We start from the raw sequence: 18,601 nt of genomic DNA on the forward strand, positions 1-18,601 counted from the left end.
GAGTTTGTGGTGAATGATCAAGAAAACGTATGGATCCTTTGGGGACTTGGGTATCCCCCTCCCCTGCAAATGCACTTTTACCCCAACCAAATGTGGATTTGTGGTGAAATATATATATTTGGAGGAGTGGGGGCTTATTTTGCAAGGGTCGGTGGGTGGGGGCTGTAAGCTCTAAGTCCAGGGCTCAAAATTACCTAGCTGCACCACTGGTAGAAGGCATCTTCCTATTGTATTTTAAACAATAGCATCTGCTTTGCGTGCAGAAGGTCCCAGTTTCAATCCCTGGCATTTGCAGGAAGGACTAGGAAATAATCCTACCTGCAGCCATAGAATGCTGCTGCCAGTCAGTGCAGACAATGCTGAGCTAGAAGGACCAAGGGTCTGACTCAGCAGAAGGCAGCAGTTTCATATCTCCTTATATAATTGAGCCGATTCACGGTTGCAGCCCCCCAAATGTTTCCTTAGAGATGTTCCTTGCTGTACCCTTTTTTTGTTGGGGTTCCCTCCTCAAACCCTGCATTGCTTTTCATGCCCCTAGCCAAGGTTGCTGCTGTGAAATAAGTTGTTCCTCCTTCTGTCCTGCAGATATTGATGAGTGCCAGGAGCTGCCGGGCCTCTGCCAAGGGGGCAACTGTGTCAATACCTTTGGGAGCTTCCAGTGTGAATGTCCCCTGGGCTACTACCTGAATGAGGACACCCGGATTTGTGAAGGTACTGTGGGGGAGGGCATTTGAGAGAGAGTGGGTGTGCATGGCATGCCGAGCCATCGTGCCTGAGTGGCAGAGGTGGTGGGGGATGACGATTGAAAAGGGTATTCTTTGGGGTAAAAATAAATTGGTGAAATTTGGCTGCTCCTTGTTTGATTTGGAAGGACAAACTTGAGAAATGTCCAAAATCTTTATCTCATGATTTTGAGCATCCCCCACTCCCAGTTTTGAAATGCAAGAATTTCAAACTTTCAGTGATCTTGTGGTGTAGATTTCTGCTGCTTTTGAGAGGTAGGTGTGTGTGTGTGTGTGTGTGTGTGTGTGTGTGTGTGTGTGTGAGAGAGAGAGAGAGAGAGAGAGAGAGAGAGAATATGAATAAACATATACATTCTTCAGTGTTCATTACTGGCCTTCAGTTCCATTTTTCATCCAGCTGAACCTTTCCACCTCCCCAAAAATGAATTTTTCATAATCTTGGTGGTGGTGTTTTTTAAAGAAAAAATTTCTTCATCATTAAAAATAAATTACTTTATTGGATTTGTGTTTGTTTTAAACATGCGCATCTGCATTTCCTCTAAAGTAGACTCAGGGCAGCCTACAATAACATATATAACAACAGGATGAAACAGAGCTGTGTAGCCCTCAGGGAAATGTTTTTTGGGTGGCACAGGGCATTTATGCGGGAAGCAGAAACTGGAGAAAATGACACACACACTCACCCCACACACGAGGAAATCCTGGATAGAAGTGATTGTGTGGAAGCAAGGTGGGAGAAAAACCTGGGTAGCTTTTCCTCCCACCTTGCTTCCGCACAATCACTTCTACCCAGCTTTTCCTCTTACGTTGCTTCCGCAAAACCAAACATTGGGAGCATACACAGCTCCCAAACCTGGATAGAACAGCGTTTTTGACTGTGTGAATGACCTTAATGTGCAAATAAGTTAAGCATGAGATTTCTGAGGTGCTCCATTGGCCCCTTTGCTTCATGGTGCGCCTTGGCCACCGGTGTTAAGCATGCTGGGTAACTGTCTCATCTCCTCACCCCCTTTCTTCAGACATTGACGAATGCTCAGCCCACATTGGGATCTGCGGCCCGGGGACCTGCTACAACACCCTGGGGAACTACACGTGCGTTTGCCCACCGGAGTACATGCAAGTCAATGGAGGCAACAATTGCATGGGTAGGAAGAAAGGGCTGGACCCACAGGGTGGGCTGGTGGGAGGGGGAAGCACCAAGGGCTTCATGCTCAGGACGTAGGGCCCTAAGGAGTGTCCACAAAGACCTGTCCCATCCAGCATTCTCTTTCCAGCAGTGGCCAGCTGGAGGCCTCAGGAAGTCCACAAGCAGGGCAGGATGCAAGTGCCTTTCCCCTGTTTTTTGTGCCCCAGTGATACGTTTTCAGAAGGAAACTGCCTCTTAACCATGACAAGGGAGCAGATTCAGGCTAGACTTTAGGAGGAATTCCCCGACTGTAAGAGCCGTTGGACAGTGGAACAGTCTGACTCATGCAGAGAGAGCCTCGCCTTCGCTGGAGATTTCTAGACAGAGGCTGGATGGTCATTTGTTAGGAAGGCTGCAGCAGATTCCTGTTTGGAGGAGGGGGTTGGGCTTGAGGACCTCCCAAGGTATCTTCCAACTATTACATTCTCTGATATGTTCATGAGCAAAAATCTACAGCTGGTCTTTGCTGCTTTTAGCTAGAAGGGGCCTGTTGTTCAGTGGCACAGCCCATGCTCTGCATGCCAGAGAGAGAGAGTCCTAAGTATAATCCCAGATTTTTCCTCTTAGAGGATCTCTTTTTTTGGTGTTAGAAAAGGCCACTCTCTGTGTGAGATCTTGAAAATCTGCTACCATTCAGAGTGGGCAATATCAGGCTACCTGCACCCATGGTCTGACTCAGTAGACAGCAGCCATGTGTGTTCTGTAACTTCCTCCTGTAGTGGCCACAGAGAGAGGGTTCTGTTTGCTACCGAGTAGCTCAGAGGCATGGCAAGGTTGGAGTGGGTCCTGGGGAGGGGAGGAGAAGATGGGCCCCTGCCCCGCTCAGGGCCCCTGTCTTCCTCTCCCTCCCCGCTTCTTTTTAATGAGGGCAGGACTCAAAAAGCATCCCTAAAATCCTTTAAGTGAAGATGTTTTCAAATCTGCCTTCGTTTTCAGAGAGGGGAGGAATTTCAGGCAGCATCCCCCCCACCCTCGTGACTGGCTGATGCTCAGAGACATTTCCCTAGCTGTTGAGCCTGTCAGGCTGAGGGCTGGTCTTCAGCACTAGCCAGCCCATCAAAGGGAGAGAAGGGAAAAGGAATGCTGCCTGACACTCTGCCCCCGGCCTCCTCCGCCACCACGAAGAGGATTTGCCTTGCTTGATGCCAAGACAGGATGTCAGTGAATCAGAGAGGTGGGGGGGAGGAGTGAAGTGTGAGTTGTTGCCCAGCCGATGGACCCCCAATCTCAGAGGCCCAGAAACACCCCCACCCCCCGTTCAATTATCATACACCCCTGGACGAGTCACTAGCCAAGATCTTACTTTTCAGACATGAGGAAAAGCCTCTGCTACCGGAACTACAACGACACATGTGAGAACGAGCTCTCCTTCAACATGACCAAGAAGATGTGTTGCTGTTCCTATAACATCGGCAAAGCCTGGAACAAGCCGTGTGAGCCCTGCCCCACTCCGGCCAGCCGTAAGACTCCTCCTTCCTCCAGACTCCTTTGAGTGCCTTTTCTCTCTCTGCTGCTTCCGTCACCAAACAGTGTGATCAGTCGTTACAGTAAGGGTTAGGGTGTCTCAACCTTGGGTCCCCAGCTGTTGTTGGATTACAATTCGCATTATCCTCGGTTTATGGTGGCTGGAGATGCTGGGAGTTGTAATCCAACACAGGGGCCCAGTGCTGAGAACCCTGTAAGCTCGGCAAGGACCAAGAGCCCTTTGCCAGGCCTTGTCCCTCTCACAGAACCCGAGCCATTCATTCAAAGCAGAGCTCCTGTGTAAATCAAGATGCCCTTTGCCAAACCTAAGGTGTGGGGTGTCTTGTCCCTACGGGCCTGCAAGGAGGATTCCTCCTGCAGACCCTTCGTGACCTGCTTTGGCAAGCCATCTGCCGTGCTTTAGGGATGAGCATGAAATTTGCACGAATCAGTTTGAATCTGAATTGAATTCAAATTGATTCGATTTGAACAGAGTGGAGATTCGTTCGAATCGATTTGCATCCACTTCAATTTGCATCCAGTTCAATTCAAATTGAATTCAGGTGAATTTGCTTGAATTCTATTCAAATTGGGGTGAATTTGAATCGATCTGAATGAAACTCCACTTTGTTCAATAGTTCCAAATTAAATTGATTCGAATTCAAATTGCTTTGTGCGAATTTCATGCACATCCCTTCTGTGCCTGTTGCTTTGAATACAAAAGAAAAAGAGCCACCCAATGCTGTAAAGATTCCCTGCTTGGTCAGCTAGGGGCAATCATTGTTCACCATAGGTGACCAAGCCAGTAGCACTTTCCAGACTTAGTCTAAAGAAAACCAGCATGGTTCTTCACAGTCCCAGAGCATGGGACTCTCAGTCCTCAAAGCAGCCCCCTTGCTGAAGCTTTGCAGGTCTGGGTGCCCAGATGGGAGACCAACTGGGGAGCCCCCATGGCTGTACTGCTGGACCTCAGTTTATGCTTCTAGTGCTTTAGAATGTCTCTACAGCAGGAGTTCTCAAACATGGGTCTACAGCCATTGGTGAACTACAACTCCCATCATCCCCAGCTGCAAAATTGCAGCTGGGGATGATGCAAGTCATAGTCCAGCAACAGCTGGAGACCCATTTGAGAACCCCTGCCCTATAGTTTTGCTCCAGAATCCAGCATCTGTAACCAAGATTTGAAGTGCCAAACAGATGTTGGATTCCAGACTGCAAGTGGAGTAAAATATGCCAACATTGTTGGGTTCGCATGACACTCCTGATGTCAGCATAGCCTTGTGAAGCCACCCCTTGTGTCTTGCCTTCTTAGATGGTAAACCTGCAAGGAGGGACTCTGGTTTACTCAGAGACAAATCTGTAGAACGTCTATCTATCTGTTTATCTGTCTATCAAATTTATACCCTGCCCAAACCTACGTCTCTGGGTGGCATGGAGTGATAGGCACTCTAATGCCAGTAATCTTTGCTGAACCTGAGTTGCTAGACGACTTGTGCCTAAGGTCTTGCAAAGACTTGTTCTCCCGCACCCAGCCACAATTAGACACTGCCTACCCCTATCTCTTGCAGCTGAGTACCAGATCCTTTGTGGTAACCAGGCGCCTGGATTCATCATTGATATCCACACAGGAAAACCAATTGGTAAGTGAACCCCAAAGCCCAGCCGTTAATAGTCTCCACAAAGTTATTGTTAGAGGGCGTGGAGGGGGAAACAGAATAGCATTACTGCCCACACACTTCTAGGAGAGATTTTTTTCTTACATTTTTTTAAAAAGCAGCATTCTCGGCTGGTGTAGGAGGTCACCCAAGCTTGGGATTACATCCCCCCCACATGCTCCAAAAGGCAGGAAGTAGTCATACTTGAAGATCCTTAACCCAGTGCATGTGGGCGGATCTCCTCAGTTCTACTTCCTGCCTTTGCTCCAGAAGGCTCGCATTACAGCTCGCTGGCTTTGGCCTAGTTAACTAGGCCTCTTCTTTTCTTCTGCTTATATTCCTATTGTTTTTGACTATTTCCAATCTATTCTTCACCTGGTATTCTACTACTATTAGTTCTCTCTAGTTACTAAAGAAAAAAATAATAATAATAATTTTAAATTTAAAAAAAAAAAAATTCATATCTGTTCTTCTACTGTCCTTTCTGTTATTCGTTACCTCTCCTCACCTCTTGCCAATCTTTTGGCCGATGTCCGCTAAGAAGACCTTCGGACTCCTGGCTATTAGGGAGAGATCCGCCAATCAGCGCCTGTTCCCGCCAAAAACTTGGGACTGCGCAAATCCTGTAAGGAAAATGGCAGATGTATCAGATGACCTTGCTGGCGCCTGTAGGCCACAGCGGTCCTCTCTGTTGCCAGATACCGGTGAGGAGACTGGGCGCAATCCATGCCACCAGCAATCCACCGAAGCAGGACGCAGGTGGCGGCACCAGAATCGGAGGCTTCCTGACAAGGAGGCCCCGTTGGTGGCCAGATACCGGTGAGGAGACTGGGCGCAATTCATGCCACCAGCAATCCACCGTAGCAGGACACAAGTGGTGGCACCAGAATCGGAGGCTTCCCTACAAGGAGGCCCCGTTGGTGAGAGAGCTTTCGCCCGGCAGCGCGAGCAAGGTAAGCCTGTGATGTTTGGCCTCGCCCCCCCCCCAACTCCTTTCCCTAGCAGTTGGGCGTGCAGGAGGAGGACTGCCTCAGCGAGTATTGGGGCCACGCTGAAAGGAACGTCAGCAGGAGTGGCCGCCCCAGAGCCTGTCGGAATCAGACGGGGAAGACGTGCAGGATGATGAGGCAGGCGGTGCTGAGCCCGTGGATGGGGCGTCGGAGCACCCAGAAGGCCATGAACAGCTCCCCCCGGTAAGATCGGGACTTGCTCGGGGGGGAGGAGGTGAGTGCAGATGCCCCCTATGTGGCCCCTCCCTCAGGGCCTACTCCTACAGGGAATGTGGGGGTTCCCCCTGATGCTGCCACTGCAAAGGGCTGGATTCAGGAGGCCGTTCAGGTCTCACTGGCAGCGGCGCTTAAAGCGCGGAAGCCTGCAAGGCATTGCAAGGCAGGCTGTGATCCATGTGTCGCCCTCAGACTCTCAGGAGGAGATGTTGCCCGCTAAGCAGCCCAGGGTGGCTATACGCCAGGACTCTGTGCCCTTGCGTAGAGGGAGGTCTTCAGATGAGTCTGGAGAGGACTCCCCAGATCTATTGTGACCCAGGGTCAGTGGGTCAGAGACATTGCTGGGCAACCCAGACAAGGGGCCCTCCTCCTCGGAAGATGGGGAGATGATTGAGGACTCTGCTGCAAACTTACACAGTCAGAGGCTCTCTCTTATGGTGGATTTTCAGCCACTAATTAACCAGGCTATTGCTGCGCTTGATCTGTAGCCAGTTACAGAGGAACAGATCTCTCCTGTGTCCAAGGGCTCCTTGGTGCTGCCTAAGGCTAAGGTACAGCAGATTAAATCAGTGATACCTGAGGGCTTTACTAAGACCATCAAGGAGGAATGGGCAGCTATTGCGACTCCCAAAGCATATGTTGACATTGGCTAGCAAATTGTACAACTTTGAGGAGGAGACTCTGGACTTGCTGAAGGTGCCACTTACGGTTGCTCACTTCGGGGCCCTACTTAGTAGCACAGTGGTACCCAAGGATGGGGACTCCTCTTCTAAGGAGCCAGAAAACAGAAAAGCAGAATCTGCACTGCGCAGGGCCCACGAGGCTTGAGCAGTGGCCATCAGAGCTGACACCACTGTGTCCTTGGTGTCTAGAGCATCAGTCTTGTGGGTTGGCGAGTTACCCAATGACCCTCCCACTAATCAGTCTAAGATGTGGCATAAGCTACTTCGTCTGCAGAGGGCGGCTGCCTTTTCAGCGGATGCTACTCTGGACAGTGTTCAGTTCTCGGCACGTGCGGTCAGTGCAGGTGTCCTGGCAAGACGCAACATATGGCTAAAATTTTGGAAGTTGATAATACGTCTAGGGATAAATTAGCTGCTGTTCCCTATGCTGGGGGGAAAGCTAATTGGGAATGAGGCCCTGAAAGAGGTCCTCATTGAAACTAAGGATAACCGCAGGGCTCTGCCATCAGCTCCTAGGAAGAAGGACAAGAGTTTTAATCATAGACCGATGCAAACCTTCAGGGCGTTTAGACCTCAGTTTGTCAGAGGGAGCCTTTTAGGCCTTTTTGATCGCAGTGGAACAGATCCAGAGGCCAAGGCAGGCAAGGGTGCACTCAGCAGAACCATCAGTCTCTCGGAAACCAGCAGCGGGGCCCCAAAGCAGCAGTTCTGACTCCCACTCAGGCAAAGTGGGGGTCTGCCATTTGGACTGTTTTGGAAAGAATCCATCGACAGGTGGGTTCTTTCCATTAGCCTACACGGGTACGAAGTGGAGCTGGCCAGCCCCCCAGGAAACAGATTCCTCCTTACCCCTAGATCTGGGAAACCGGAAAAGCACAAGGGGTTGTCCATGGCCATTCAGTATCTGGTGGCTATAGGGGCCATAGAGGAGGTCCCACCTCTTCAGAGAGGCAAGGGCATCTATTCTGTGATTTTACGGTGCCAAAAAAGGACGGATCGGCCAGGGCAGTTCTCAACCTACGCCCAGTCAACTGTTTTGTGATAAAAAGGAGGTTCAGGATGGAAACCCTTTGTACCATCTCAGAGGCATTGCAGATGGGGGACTACATGACTTCAATAGATCTCCAGGAGGCGTATTTACACATCCCCATTCATCCACGCAGTCGACATATACTTCACTTCTGCTACATGGGGAGGCATTATCAGTACAGAGCCCTTCCTTTTGGTCTCTCATCAGCCCCCCAAGTTTTTATGAAGGTTCTAGTCTGCTAGTGGCCACTTTATGCACTGAGGGGGTCCACCTGTATTGTTACCTCGACAACTTGCTCAAGAAGGGGCAGTTCAGTCGGCTCTGTCCAGAACAATGTCTGTGTTACGTGCGCATGGGTTTCTGATAAATGTGGGCAAGAGTCACCTGATGCCCACACAGAGCCTTCGTCATTTGGGCATGGTAATGGACACCTCAGTAGGCAAACTGTTTCTGCCACAGGATCGGATGGAGGTCTTAACGTCACTGGCTCGTGTGATTGCTTCGAGACTGTGGGCCAGCCTTCTCAATCTAGCAAGTTTGTTGGGTCTCATGGTGGCGGCTATGGACTCGGTGCCTTGGGCGAGGTTTTCATCTACGCCAGTTACAGTGGGGTTTCCTCCTTTACCAGCACAGGATTGCCCTCAAACGTGACAAGAACATTCCTCTCTAGGTGTCTCTTCGCGAGTCGATTCGTTGGACGGCCCGGGGAACCTAGACAAGGGCAAGCTGTTCATAGAACCCGAGAGAGTGATGGTCACGACGGACACCAGTCTATCGGGCTGGGGGGCTCACTGTTGGAACAGTTCTGCCCAGGGGCTTTGGTCGGTGGAAGAGTTGCTCCATAGCATAAACTGGCTCGAGCTGTGGGCTGTCTTTCTGGCCCTAAGAGCCTTCACGCCCTTGGTGAAGGGAAGGAATATCTTAATGTGTACAGAACAACTTAATATCCATTCTGGACCATCATGTAAACAGAATTTCCAATGTTCGGGCAGATTGGCTAAGACGGCAGGAGATCCAGCCGGCAGAATGGGGCCTGCACCCTCAAGTATTTAGGTGGCTGACAGAGCAGCTGGGATGTCCCCAGATAGACTTGTTTGCATATCCTCAGAATGCCAAGATTCAGAGGTTTTACTCACGTTGCCCGATGTTGGGGGCAGAAGAGACGGATACGCTATCGGTGCCATGGCGTCCGTGTCTGCTGAATGCATTTCCTCCAGTGCCGCTGCTCTCCCGTTGCCTCAGGAAGCTGCGGGGTTTCCGGGCATCCCTGATATTGATTGCGTCTTTTTGGCCCAGAGGGCCTTGGTTTTCTGAGATCGTCAACTTGACCATAGGTCATCCACTCAGTTTGCCAGACCATCCAGTTCTGCTGTGTCAAGGTCCGATTTACCATCCTTGCATCTAGAAAGTGTTCAGCCAACAAGATTTACCAATCGACTTGGCGTAGTTTTCTGCGCTGGACAGCAAAGCTCTCCCTGCAGCTGGACAAGTGCAGGTCGAGGGGATTACTAGGTTTTTCTTCAGGATGGCCTTGCGCTTGGTCTGAAACCCAACACGCTTAAACACCAGGCGGCGTGCTTGATCCAGATGTTGTTTCCTCATCAGCGTTTGTTCAGGCGTGGCACCCTCTTCTACGCAAGTTCTTGAGGGGGGCAGCTTTGTTGTCTCCTCTGGTCTGCCATCGTTTTCCGTCATGGGATTTGCATATTGTGTTGTGGGGTCTGCAGTTTCCGCCATTTGAACCACTTTGATCTGTATCATTGCAGATGCTGTCCTGGAAGGTGGCCTTTTTAGTAGCTGTAACATCAGCCAGGAGGGTTTCTGAATCGCAGGCTCTGTCAGTTGAGAGTAATTTGTGTAATTTCTCTAAGGACTCTGTGAGACTTATCCCGGATCCTTCGTTTATCCCTAAGGTAAAGTCTCAGTTTAATCGTGAGGCGGTCATTTAATTACCTTCTTTTTGTCCGGATGCTCGTCACCCTGCAGAGAAGGAGTGCAACCGGACGCAGGCTTTTCGTAAGTCAGATGCTCTTTTTGTGGCCTTTAAGGCTTCTAAGATGGGATGCAAGGTCTCTTCAGCCATTATTGCTCGATGGGTTCATTCATGCATTACGATGTTGTATGAAGCCCAGAAACTTTCGGTGCCTGGTCAGATTACGGCGCACTCAACTACATCGGCAGCCACTTCCACTGTGTTATCTTCACCGGTGTCCCATGAAGAGATTTGCAAGGCGGCTACTTGGTCGTTGCCTTTTACATTTTCAAGGCATTACAAGTTGGATGAACATGAAGCTGCCAGAGCAGCATTTGGTCGGAGGGTCCTGCAACAGGTCCTTCCGGGTCAGTAGCTCCAGCTTGGGTATTTTCCCTCCCGTGGTTGGTGCTGTGGTATGTCCCAAGCTTGGGTGACCTCCTACACCAGCCGAGAAAGGTACATTGGTACTCACCGTGAAGGTGTCTTCTGGCTGGTGTAGAAGAGGTCACCCAAGGCCCGCCCGGGTTGTGTTAGGCTGGAGCTGATGATCTGGTTGTAGGGGGACAGTTTTTCTGTCTTTCTCCGCATTATTGTTTGTATATTGTTGTATATTCTCTGTTGTGTTCTGTGGTTTTCATTCCGTAGCTTGAGCTGTTTTAAGCACTGAGGAGATCCGCCCACATGCACTGGGTTAAGGATCTTCAAGTATGACTACTTCCTGCCTTTTGGAGCATGTGGGGGGGATGTAATCCCAAGCTTGGGTGACCTCTTCTACACCAGCCAGAAGACACCTTCACGGTGAGTACCAATGTACCTTTTTATGAGGTATCATTACAATGTCACAGGTGTTAGCCAGTCAGTGCTGTCCATGGGACTTGCAGAACTGTTGTTTCACAGCTCAGCCCTGGAAAGGAGAAGGATTGAAGGTGGTGCTGGTGTTTCCAAAACACCCTCCACTGTCGTTTCCATAACACCCCCACTGCATATGTTATGTCTGTCTTCACCCCACGGTTTAAGTACCACTAGAGCAGGGCTACACAACTTTGGTCCTCCAGCTGTCATTGGACTACAACTCCCATAATACCCAACCACAGTGGCCAATAGGGATTATGGGAGTTGTAGGCCAGTATCTGCAGGAGGGCCACATTTGTGCAGCCCTCCACCAGCCATCCAATCAGAATGAGAGCCGAACGGGGAGTTAATTAGGGCCTTGGGAGTCCCCGAAGGAGCTCAGGATGGGAGGGATTGATGAGAAGTTTCTCTAGAAGAGAAGGGCCCAAGTTCTGATCTGTGAATTCCTCACTAATTTGCTCCATTTCTACAGATATTGATGAGTGCAGCGAGATCCCAGCCATCTGCACCAATGGTGTTTGCATCAACCAGATCGGAAGCTTCCGTTGCGAGTGCCCCATTGGCTTCAGCTACAATAACATCCTGCTGATCTGTGAAGGTAGTGGTTGGGGGAACGGCGGCAAGAAAATAAAGCTTCTAGGAACTGCATGCCAGCGTGGTGTCGTGGTTAGAGTGTTGGACTAGGACAGGGCAAACTCGGGTTCAAATCCCTGCTCCTCCGTGAAACTCACTGGGTGACTCTGGGCCAGTCATTTCCCTGTTGTGAGGATAAACATAAGCATGCATACCATTGATCCTGTAATTAATTAATTAATTTATTTATTTATTTATTTATTTATTTATTTATTTATTTGATTTCTATACTGCCCTTCCAAAAATAGCTCAGGGTGGTTTACACAGAGAAATAACAAACAAATAAGAAATAACAAACAAATATCCATGTATATCCTGCTGATTTGCGAATAGTGGCTGTGGGAACGGGGGAGGAAGAAACTGGGGCAAAGGTTTTAAAAAGTGTCGGTGATTGTGGCTCAAATCGACCACAGTAGGCATTTAAACCAGTTCAAATCTGGTTGAACTGCCTTCTCTTCTCTAAAGATTCCTGGGAACTGTGGCTGACATCCAGAGCAGCCTAATGTGGGTGCTCTAAATATCCCCATGCAATTGTGGACTTGCTTTGAAGTCCAGGTGGTCTTGAGCTGTTGTCCAAGTGTGCAAATACTTTTAGGAGCTTGTCTCCGCTCTGAAACTACTACTACGAATATTTCCACACCCTGTTAGTGCAAAAACACATCACTGATGGTCTAGTGACAGGTTTCCAGTCTGAGCGAGCACTTCTGGAGTGCAAGTAAGCTTCTCAGAGTATTTGTGTTCTTGCACAAGGCCACCCACACTTTCCAGTGAGCCCAAAGCAGTGTGGAGATATTCAGAGTGCCCATGTTGGGCCGCTCTGGATGTCAGCCTATGCATTTAGACATCCCTAGCCTCTTCTACAGAACTGCAATTCCTACAGTTTGGCTGGAAAACATGGCTTTTAACCAGTTTTGGGAATGCATTTCAAAGTATAGTGTGGCTGTTTCGTAACCCAAATTGGCACTTGTGAACACACAACCAGGGGTTATGAAATCTGGATTCATAAATGTGGAATCCAAGGACAGAGATTTGTGGATGTGATGCTAGAAGTAAGTGTGTGTGTGTGTGTGTGTGTGTGTGTGTATGTGTGTGTGTGTGAGAGAGAGAGGGGGGGGTGCAGCACACACACACACAAACTGTTAATTTTCACCACTCACTGCTTTGTCCATCAGACCCATCCTGGCCCTTCCCTGTTCACTTTGGGACCCATTTGGATGGTTCTAATTCATCTTCAACTCATCTTCAACTCTCAATCCATTTTGTTGTTGTTGTTTTTAAATGTCTTATCTTAACTATCATTTTCAACTATGTCATTAACAGCAGAGCTGATATGGGTAGCTGCTGTTGGATGCCACCTTAAATACCCATCCCGCCCTGGGAAACAGTGGGGCATTCATCCCCATGTGTACTATTCATGCCCTGTTATGTTCGCTTTAGAATGAATGGGCCCCATTCATTTTGGTTTTCATCTCTTCCAAAAATAAGTCTACACCACATTCACTCTTTCTCTCTCTGTGTTTTCCCTCTCCTGCAGACATTGATGAATGCAGCAGCGGAGAGAACCTTTGCCAACGCAACGCTGACTGCCTGAACATCCCAGGGAGTTACAGGTGCGAATGCTCCTCCGGATACAAGCTGTCGCCTAGTGGAGCATGTGTGGGTAAGATGGGAGCTATTCCTTTGCATCCCAGAGTCAAAGGTCCCTTGTTATCTAGGCTTATCCATGGCTTGGCTGGGCCTGCTTTCCCCTCTGTTCAGGTTGATTTGTATGATGGCTTCCATGCAAGCAAAGAAAAGAACTGGTTTATTTCAAAGAAGCTGGTTAAGATAAACCAAGATCAGTTGGTTCAGATGACACGAGCAATCTTGATTAGCTTTTAACCTCAATCAGTAGTAGTATCGTCATTCTTGATCATCTCGCCTTCACTTATTTATGTATATTATGAAAAGCAGTTTGCAGATTGATGGGGATTAAAAGGAACTATTCAAGGGCTGAATCATGTAGGAACATGTGAAGCACTAGATTGTCCCCCACAACATCACGGAGAACTCTGCTATATCTCACACAATGGGCCGATTCAGATGTCACTCAGAACCAAGGTTAAATCTTTATTCCGTGCTATGTCCCTGAACACACCCTCTCCCTCCCCTGCATGTGTGAGCCTCTGAGGAATTCTGCTTCCCGCTGAAGTTAAAAACAAAGCAAGATTGGTCCTGTCATCCAAACCAACTAATCTTGGTTTATTCTAACCAACTTCCTTGAAATAAACCAAGATTGGAACCCAGGAAATGGGTTTCAGATCGCCATTTATTTCAAGGAAATTGATTAGAATAAACCACGATCAGGCGTCGTGAATGTGATAACCAATCTAGGCCATGTTCTCGTCACCAGGACAATAATGGTTAATGAGTTAACCATGATTAGTGAACCCCATGAGCTTCCATCAAGTGTGTCATGAGAACCAATGCTCATTCAATCACTGCAGTTAACTGGCATTTAACTGGGATAGATAACCTGGATCAGATCCTGGCTAAATGCTGGTTAACTGCAGCAATTTAACTGGAATTGCCTAGAAATTCTGGGTTCTTGCTACACTCTCCTCAGGAGCACTCAGGGTACACTGATTGCAGTTAACTCTTTAACCGCAGTTGTTCTGGTTGTGAGAATGTGACCATAGGTTTGTTCTCAACCTAAACTGGAAGTAGAATTCTTTCAACGTTTGCGTGGGCAGAGGAAGGGGGAACATGTGCCCCAGAGGCTTTGGGGACACTGCACAGAACCGGGTTTTAAGTATAGTTCCATATGGCATCTGAATCATCCCAATGTCCAGCTGGGGCACACTACAATTTGGTCAGTCTGGGCCCTGAAGTGTGTGGTTGCAATATGGAGAACTCCAATCAATAGTTTGGAGAACAAAGGTTTTCTGAGTGAGTGGAACCCGAACTGAATGGGACCAACTGGCTTCTCTTCACTCCAGAACCATCAGTTTGGTCCCCCAATGCTTTTGTTTGCTGCATCTGTAAAATGATAATTTAAATAAGCTTACCTCAGAGTGTTATGGTGAAGGACCATAAAATCCTTTACCAATTAGAAATGCTTTGGAAATAACAAGGGGGAGAAAAGCTTCTCCGCTCTTTCCCCACAAGGAGGGTTATGTTCAGTGTCATCCTGGGAGATTTCCCAGAGTTCTCTCCTGCTTTCCAGAGAGTGCACGCTTGGCGTCTTGGCCCCTCCTTGTTGCATGTCTGGGCTCTTGGTGTCTATGTCTGTTTTCCAGGTCGCAACGAATGCCAGGAAATCCCCAATGTCTGCAGCCACGGGGACTGTGTCGACACAGAAGGGAGCTACCTTTGCATGTGCTTCAATGGGTTCAAGGCCACCGGGGACCAGACGATGTGCATGGGTGAGTGCAGTTGGGGAGGAGGGTCGCTCTTGTTTCCCGGGCACGTCTACACTACATTTGATTTTAAACCCAATTCAAACTGGATTTAAGCCTCATGGCTTCTGTCCTGAGTGTGCAGATAAAAGAACGTGCTTTACATTCTCCTAGAACTCACAACATGAGAACAGTCTGTATCAGCTGGGGGGGACTTCAGTCTTGCCTGGTCTACCATTTGTGGGATTCTTGAAAACTAGTATCCCTGGGCTCTTAACATAGATGTGCTCCACCTTGAGTCTCCATATATTGTTGGATTACGATACGATACAATACAATACAATACAACACAACAAATATATATATACCACTTTTCAACAAAGTTTCCCAAAGTGGTTTTCATAGAAATAAGGTAAATAAATAAAACTAGCTGGGCCAGGCGCAGAGCATCTGCGCCTCTAGTTAGCCCACTGCAGCTTTCTCCCCACCGCCGCAGCTTTTTTGTCTGCCCGCTGGCCATTTACTTCACACACCCTCTCTGCTGGCTGTCCATCGTCCGTCTTCTTCCCCTGCCCACCCCCCGCCACCACCGCCTTCTTCCCTCTCACCCGCCTGCCCCCGCCATCGTAGGTTTCTTTGGCTGGCTGCCCACCTGCGTGCCGCCATTCTCCACCATTTGGTTTGCCTGCCGGCTGGCTAGCCACCACTACCATTTTCTCCCCTGTCCCCATCGCTGTCCAGACAGCTGCTCACGAACTCTCGCGAGAACTGCCACGCCTGCGATCAGTGACAGGTATGCCTTAGAGACCTATATATATAGAAGATGGCTAAAATGGCTCTCTGTCCCCAAAGGGCTCATAATCTAAAAAAGAAACACAAGATAGACACCAGCAACAGCCCCTGGAGGGATGCTGTGCTGGGGATGGATAGGGCCAGTTGCTCTCCCCGTGCTCAGTAAAGAGAATCGCCACTAAAAAGGTGTCTCTTTGCTCAGTTAGCAGGATTACAACTCCCATTATCCCCAGGTGCAATGCCCAGAGTCCGTTGTGGCTGGGGATGATAGGTGTTGTAATTCAACTATATATAGAGACTCAAGGTTGAGAATACTTGTCTTAACAGGTAAGGCATAACTACTCAGCATTAAGTGACCCTGTGTCAGTGCTTTTCCTTAAGCACATTAAAACGGCCGCAAGACCTTGGTGAGCCGGAAGAAGAATCTGTGTTCTTTGTACCAGTCTCAGAAATTAAGCAGGCGCTAGCTTAAATCTGAAGCATTCATAACAATTCCAATCCTGCTCCATTCCCCATCTGTGCCTCTGCAGACATCGACGAGTGTGACCGCCAGCCCTGCGGGAACGGCACCTGTAAGAACACGGTGGGCTCCTACAATTGCCTCTGCTTCCCTGGGTTTGAGCTGACCCACAACAACGACTGCATGGGTAAGGAGACTGGGCTGGTGGTGGGCAGAGGGAAGGGGGCTTTGAGGGACACCCGTGCTCACCTCCCCTCTTGCGCTCCCTGCAGATGTGGACGAGTGCTCCTCTCTGGCGGGACAGGTGTGCCGAAACGGCCAGTGCATCAACAACGTGGGCTCCTTCCGGTGTCTCTGCCAAGAGGGCTATGACCACACGCCTGATGGCAAGAACTGCATTGGTGGGTGCCTTTGGGATCTTCCCCCTGCCATGGAATCATTGAGGGAGGGTATCCCAGCGGGGTGGGGGCTAGTGGGAGGGAGTCCATTACATGGGCCAAGAAATGTATCAAAAGCTTCACTAGGAAGACTGTTTGGGGGGTGGGGGGAGGAGATCTCTGCTCCCAGCTTCAATAGTCTGGGCAAAGATCTGGGCCCCTTTATGCTGGAGAGCATTAAAAGAGCTGCATAGACCAGAGATCTGCCCAAGACCAACACCCTGTTTCCCTCAGTGGTCAACAAATGCTTCCAGGAGTCCCACAGGCACGGCCCCTCTGATGCTGGTCTCCTGCATCAACTAGAATCCAGATATAGACTGCTCCACAGCTGGAGGTTCCATTTGTGGATGGAACCTCCCTAATCCCTCTGTGATTAGTCACAGCTAATCACTAAATAAGAAGATCTCTGCTGGATCATCCCAAAGGGTCATCCCCACAGTTCTCCACCAAATACTTCTAGGAAAGCTTTGGATTCAACCCATTGCCTCTGCAGCTAGAGGATAGGAACATAGGAAGCTGCCATATACTGAGTCAGACCACTGGTCTATCTGGCTCAGTATTGTCTACACAGACTGGCAGCGGCTTCTCCAAGGTTGCTGGCAGGAGTCTCTCTCAGCCCTATCTTGGAGATGCTGCCAGGGAGGGAACTTGAAACTTTCTGCTCTTCCCAGAGCGGCTCCATCCCCTGAGGGGAATATCTGACCATGCTCACACATCAAGTCTCCCATTTATATGCAACCAGGGCGGACCCTGCTTAGCTAAGGGGACAAGTCATGCTTGCTACAAGACCAGCTCTCCATGTCACCATCGTGCAAAATGGCCATGTGTTTGTCTCATCCACATTTCAAGCCCTTTAGGGTTTAGAGCTGTCTTGGTCCACCACTTGAAAAGGTGAGGGATGCTGGAGCAGTTTCCTGCCATGAGCAGGGGGCTGGCTGAGAAGACCTTCAGGGTGCCTTCCAGCCCTATGATTCTGGGTGTGGCTTGACCCTTCTTGAAGGACTTGTACTATACCTCAAAGGAGATGCCGGGGTAGAAAAGTGAGGAGCTGGGGCAAAAGATATGGGTCCTTAGACAAGGTATGAGAAAAGGTATGACTCCTTCCACCTACCCACCCACCTCCCAACTGCAGTGAGCTCATCAGGCCTCATCCTTCCTTACAGATGTCAATGAGTGCATCACTCTACCAGGGACTTGTTCTCCGGGTACCTGCCAGAACCTGGAAGGCTCTTTCCGCTGCATCTGCCCTCCAGGCTACGAGGTGCAGAATGACAACTGTATCGGTAAGACAACTGCATCGTAAGAAGGTTCCCCCACCCCACCCCCGGGTCAGAGCAGAGGTCCTGCATCCCAGTGTCCATAGCCAGATGCTTCCAGGAAGCCCAAAAATAGGGTGTGAAAGCAATAGCCTTTGCAATTGTACATTTGTTACTCAGAGGTAGACTGCTTCTGCACTGGAGGTTTTGTTTAGCTTTATTTGGCAATCCAGGTGAATAAGATTGATAGGCTAAGTTTTTATGAATTTCTCTAAACCACTTCTAAGCTGTGGCTTACTCCAGCTTTCTCATCATACTGCTAAGCAATGAAATAATCGTTTATTATTATTATTATTATTATTATTATTATTATTATTATTATTACTTTTCAATTTTTAAAAAGTTATTGAAGCAGTTTGCATAGCAAAAGGAATAAGAAACTGGTTCCCTGATCCAAAGGGGCTGACAATCTAAAAATAAAGATGTCCGTAATAGCCCTGGGGAAGGATTCTGTGCTGAACTGAGTAGGGACAGTTGCTCTCCCCCTGCAAAATAAGATAGCCCTCAGACTCACATCAAAAAGTGCCCCTTTGCTCAGTTAGCAGAGGCAATTCCCATCGGTTCCCTGTCCCCAAAAGGCTCACAGTCTAAAAAGAGACACAAGGGAGACCCCAGCAACCCACTGGAAGGATGCTATGCTGGGGTTGGGGAGGGCCAGTTGCTCACCCCCACTACGTGACGGAGAACCACCACTTTGAAAGGGGCCTCTTTGCCTAGCAAGTAGGGGGTAACAAACAAGAAGATCACATGCAAGCAGTATCCCTCCCCCTCC

General features: G+C 49.1%; 1 protein-coding gene across 2 annotated transcripts in view; it reads left to right on the forward strand.

Annotated features, from left to right (window-relative positions):
- FBN3 (fibrillin 3) overlaps nt 1-18,601 on the forward strand; it is a 235,163-nt gene that overhangs the window by 171,116 nt on the left and 45,446 nt on the right. For both annotated transcript variants that reach the window (XM_053298377.1, XM_053298378.1), the window contains exons 40-49: nt 586-711; nt 1,763-1,888; nt 3,240-3,389; nt 4,962-5,033; nt 11,287-11,412; nt 12,982-13,107; nt 14,726-14,851; nt 16,147-16,263; nt 16,349-16,477; nt 17,677-17,796. In XM_053298377.1, the coding sequence (XP_053154352.1) occupies nt 586-711; nt 1,763-1,888; nt 3,240-3,389; nt 4,962-5,033; nt 11,287-11,412; nt 12,982-13,107; nt 14,726-14,851; nt 16,147-16,263; nt 16,349-16,477; nt 17,677-17,796 (1,218 nt within the window). The remainder of the gene's footprint in view (nt 1-585; nt 712-1,762; nt 1,889-3,239; nt 3,390-4,961; nt 5,034-11,286; nt 11,413-12,981; nt 13,108-14,725; nt 14,852-16,146; nt 16,264-16,348; nt 16,478-17,676; nt 17,797-18,601) is intronic.

The sequence above is a fragment of the Hemicordylus capensis genome, chromosome 2, assembly GCF_027244095.1.
Source record: "Hemicordylus capensis ecotype Gifberg chromosome 2, rHemCap1.1.pri, whole genome shotgun sequence".
In the NCBI taxonomy this organism is placed as follows: Eukaryota; Metazoa; Chordata; class Lepidosauria; order Squamata; family Cordylidae; genus Hemicordylus; species Hemicordylus capensis.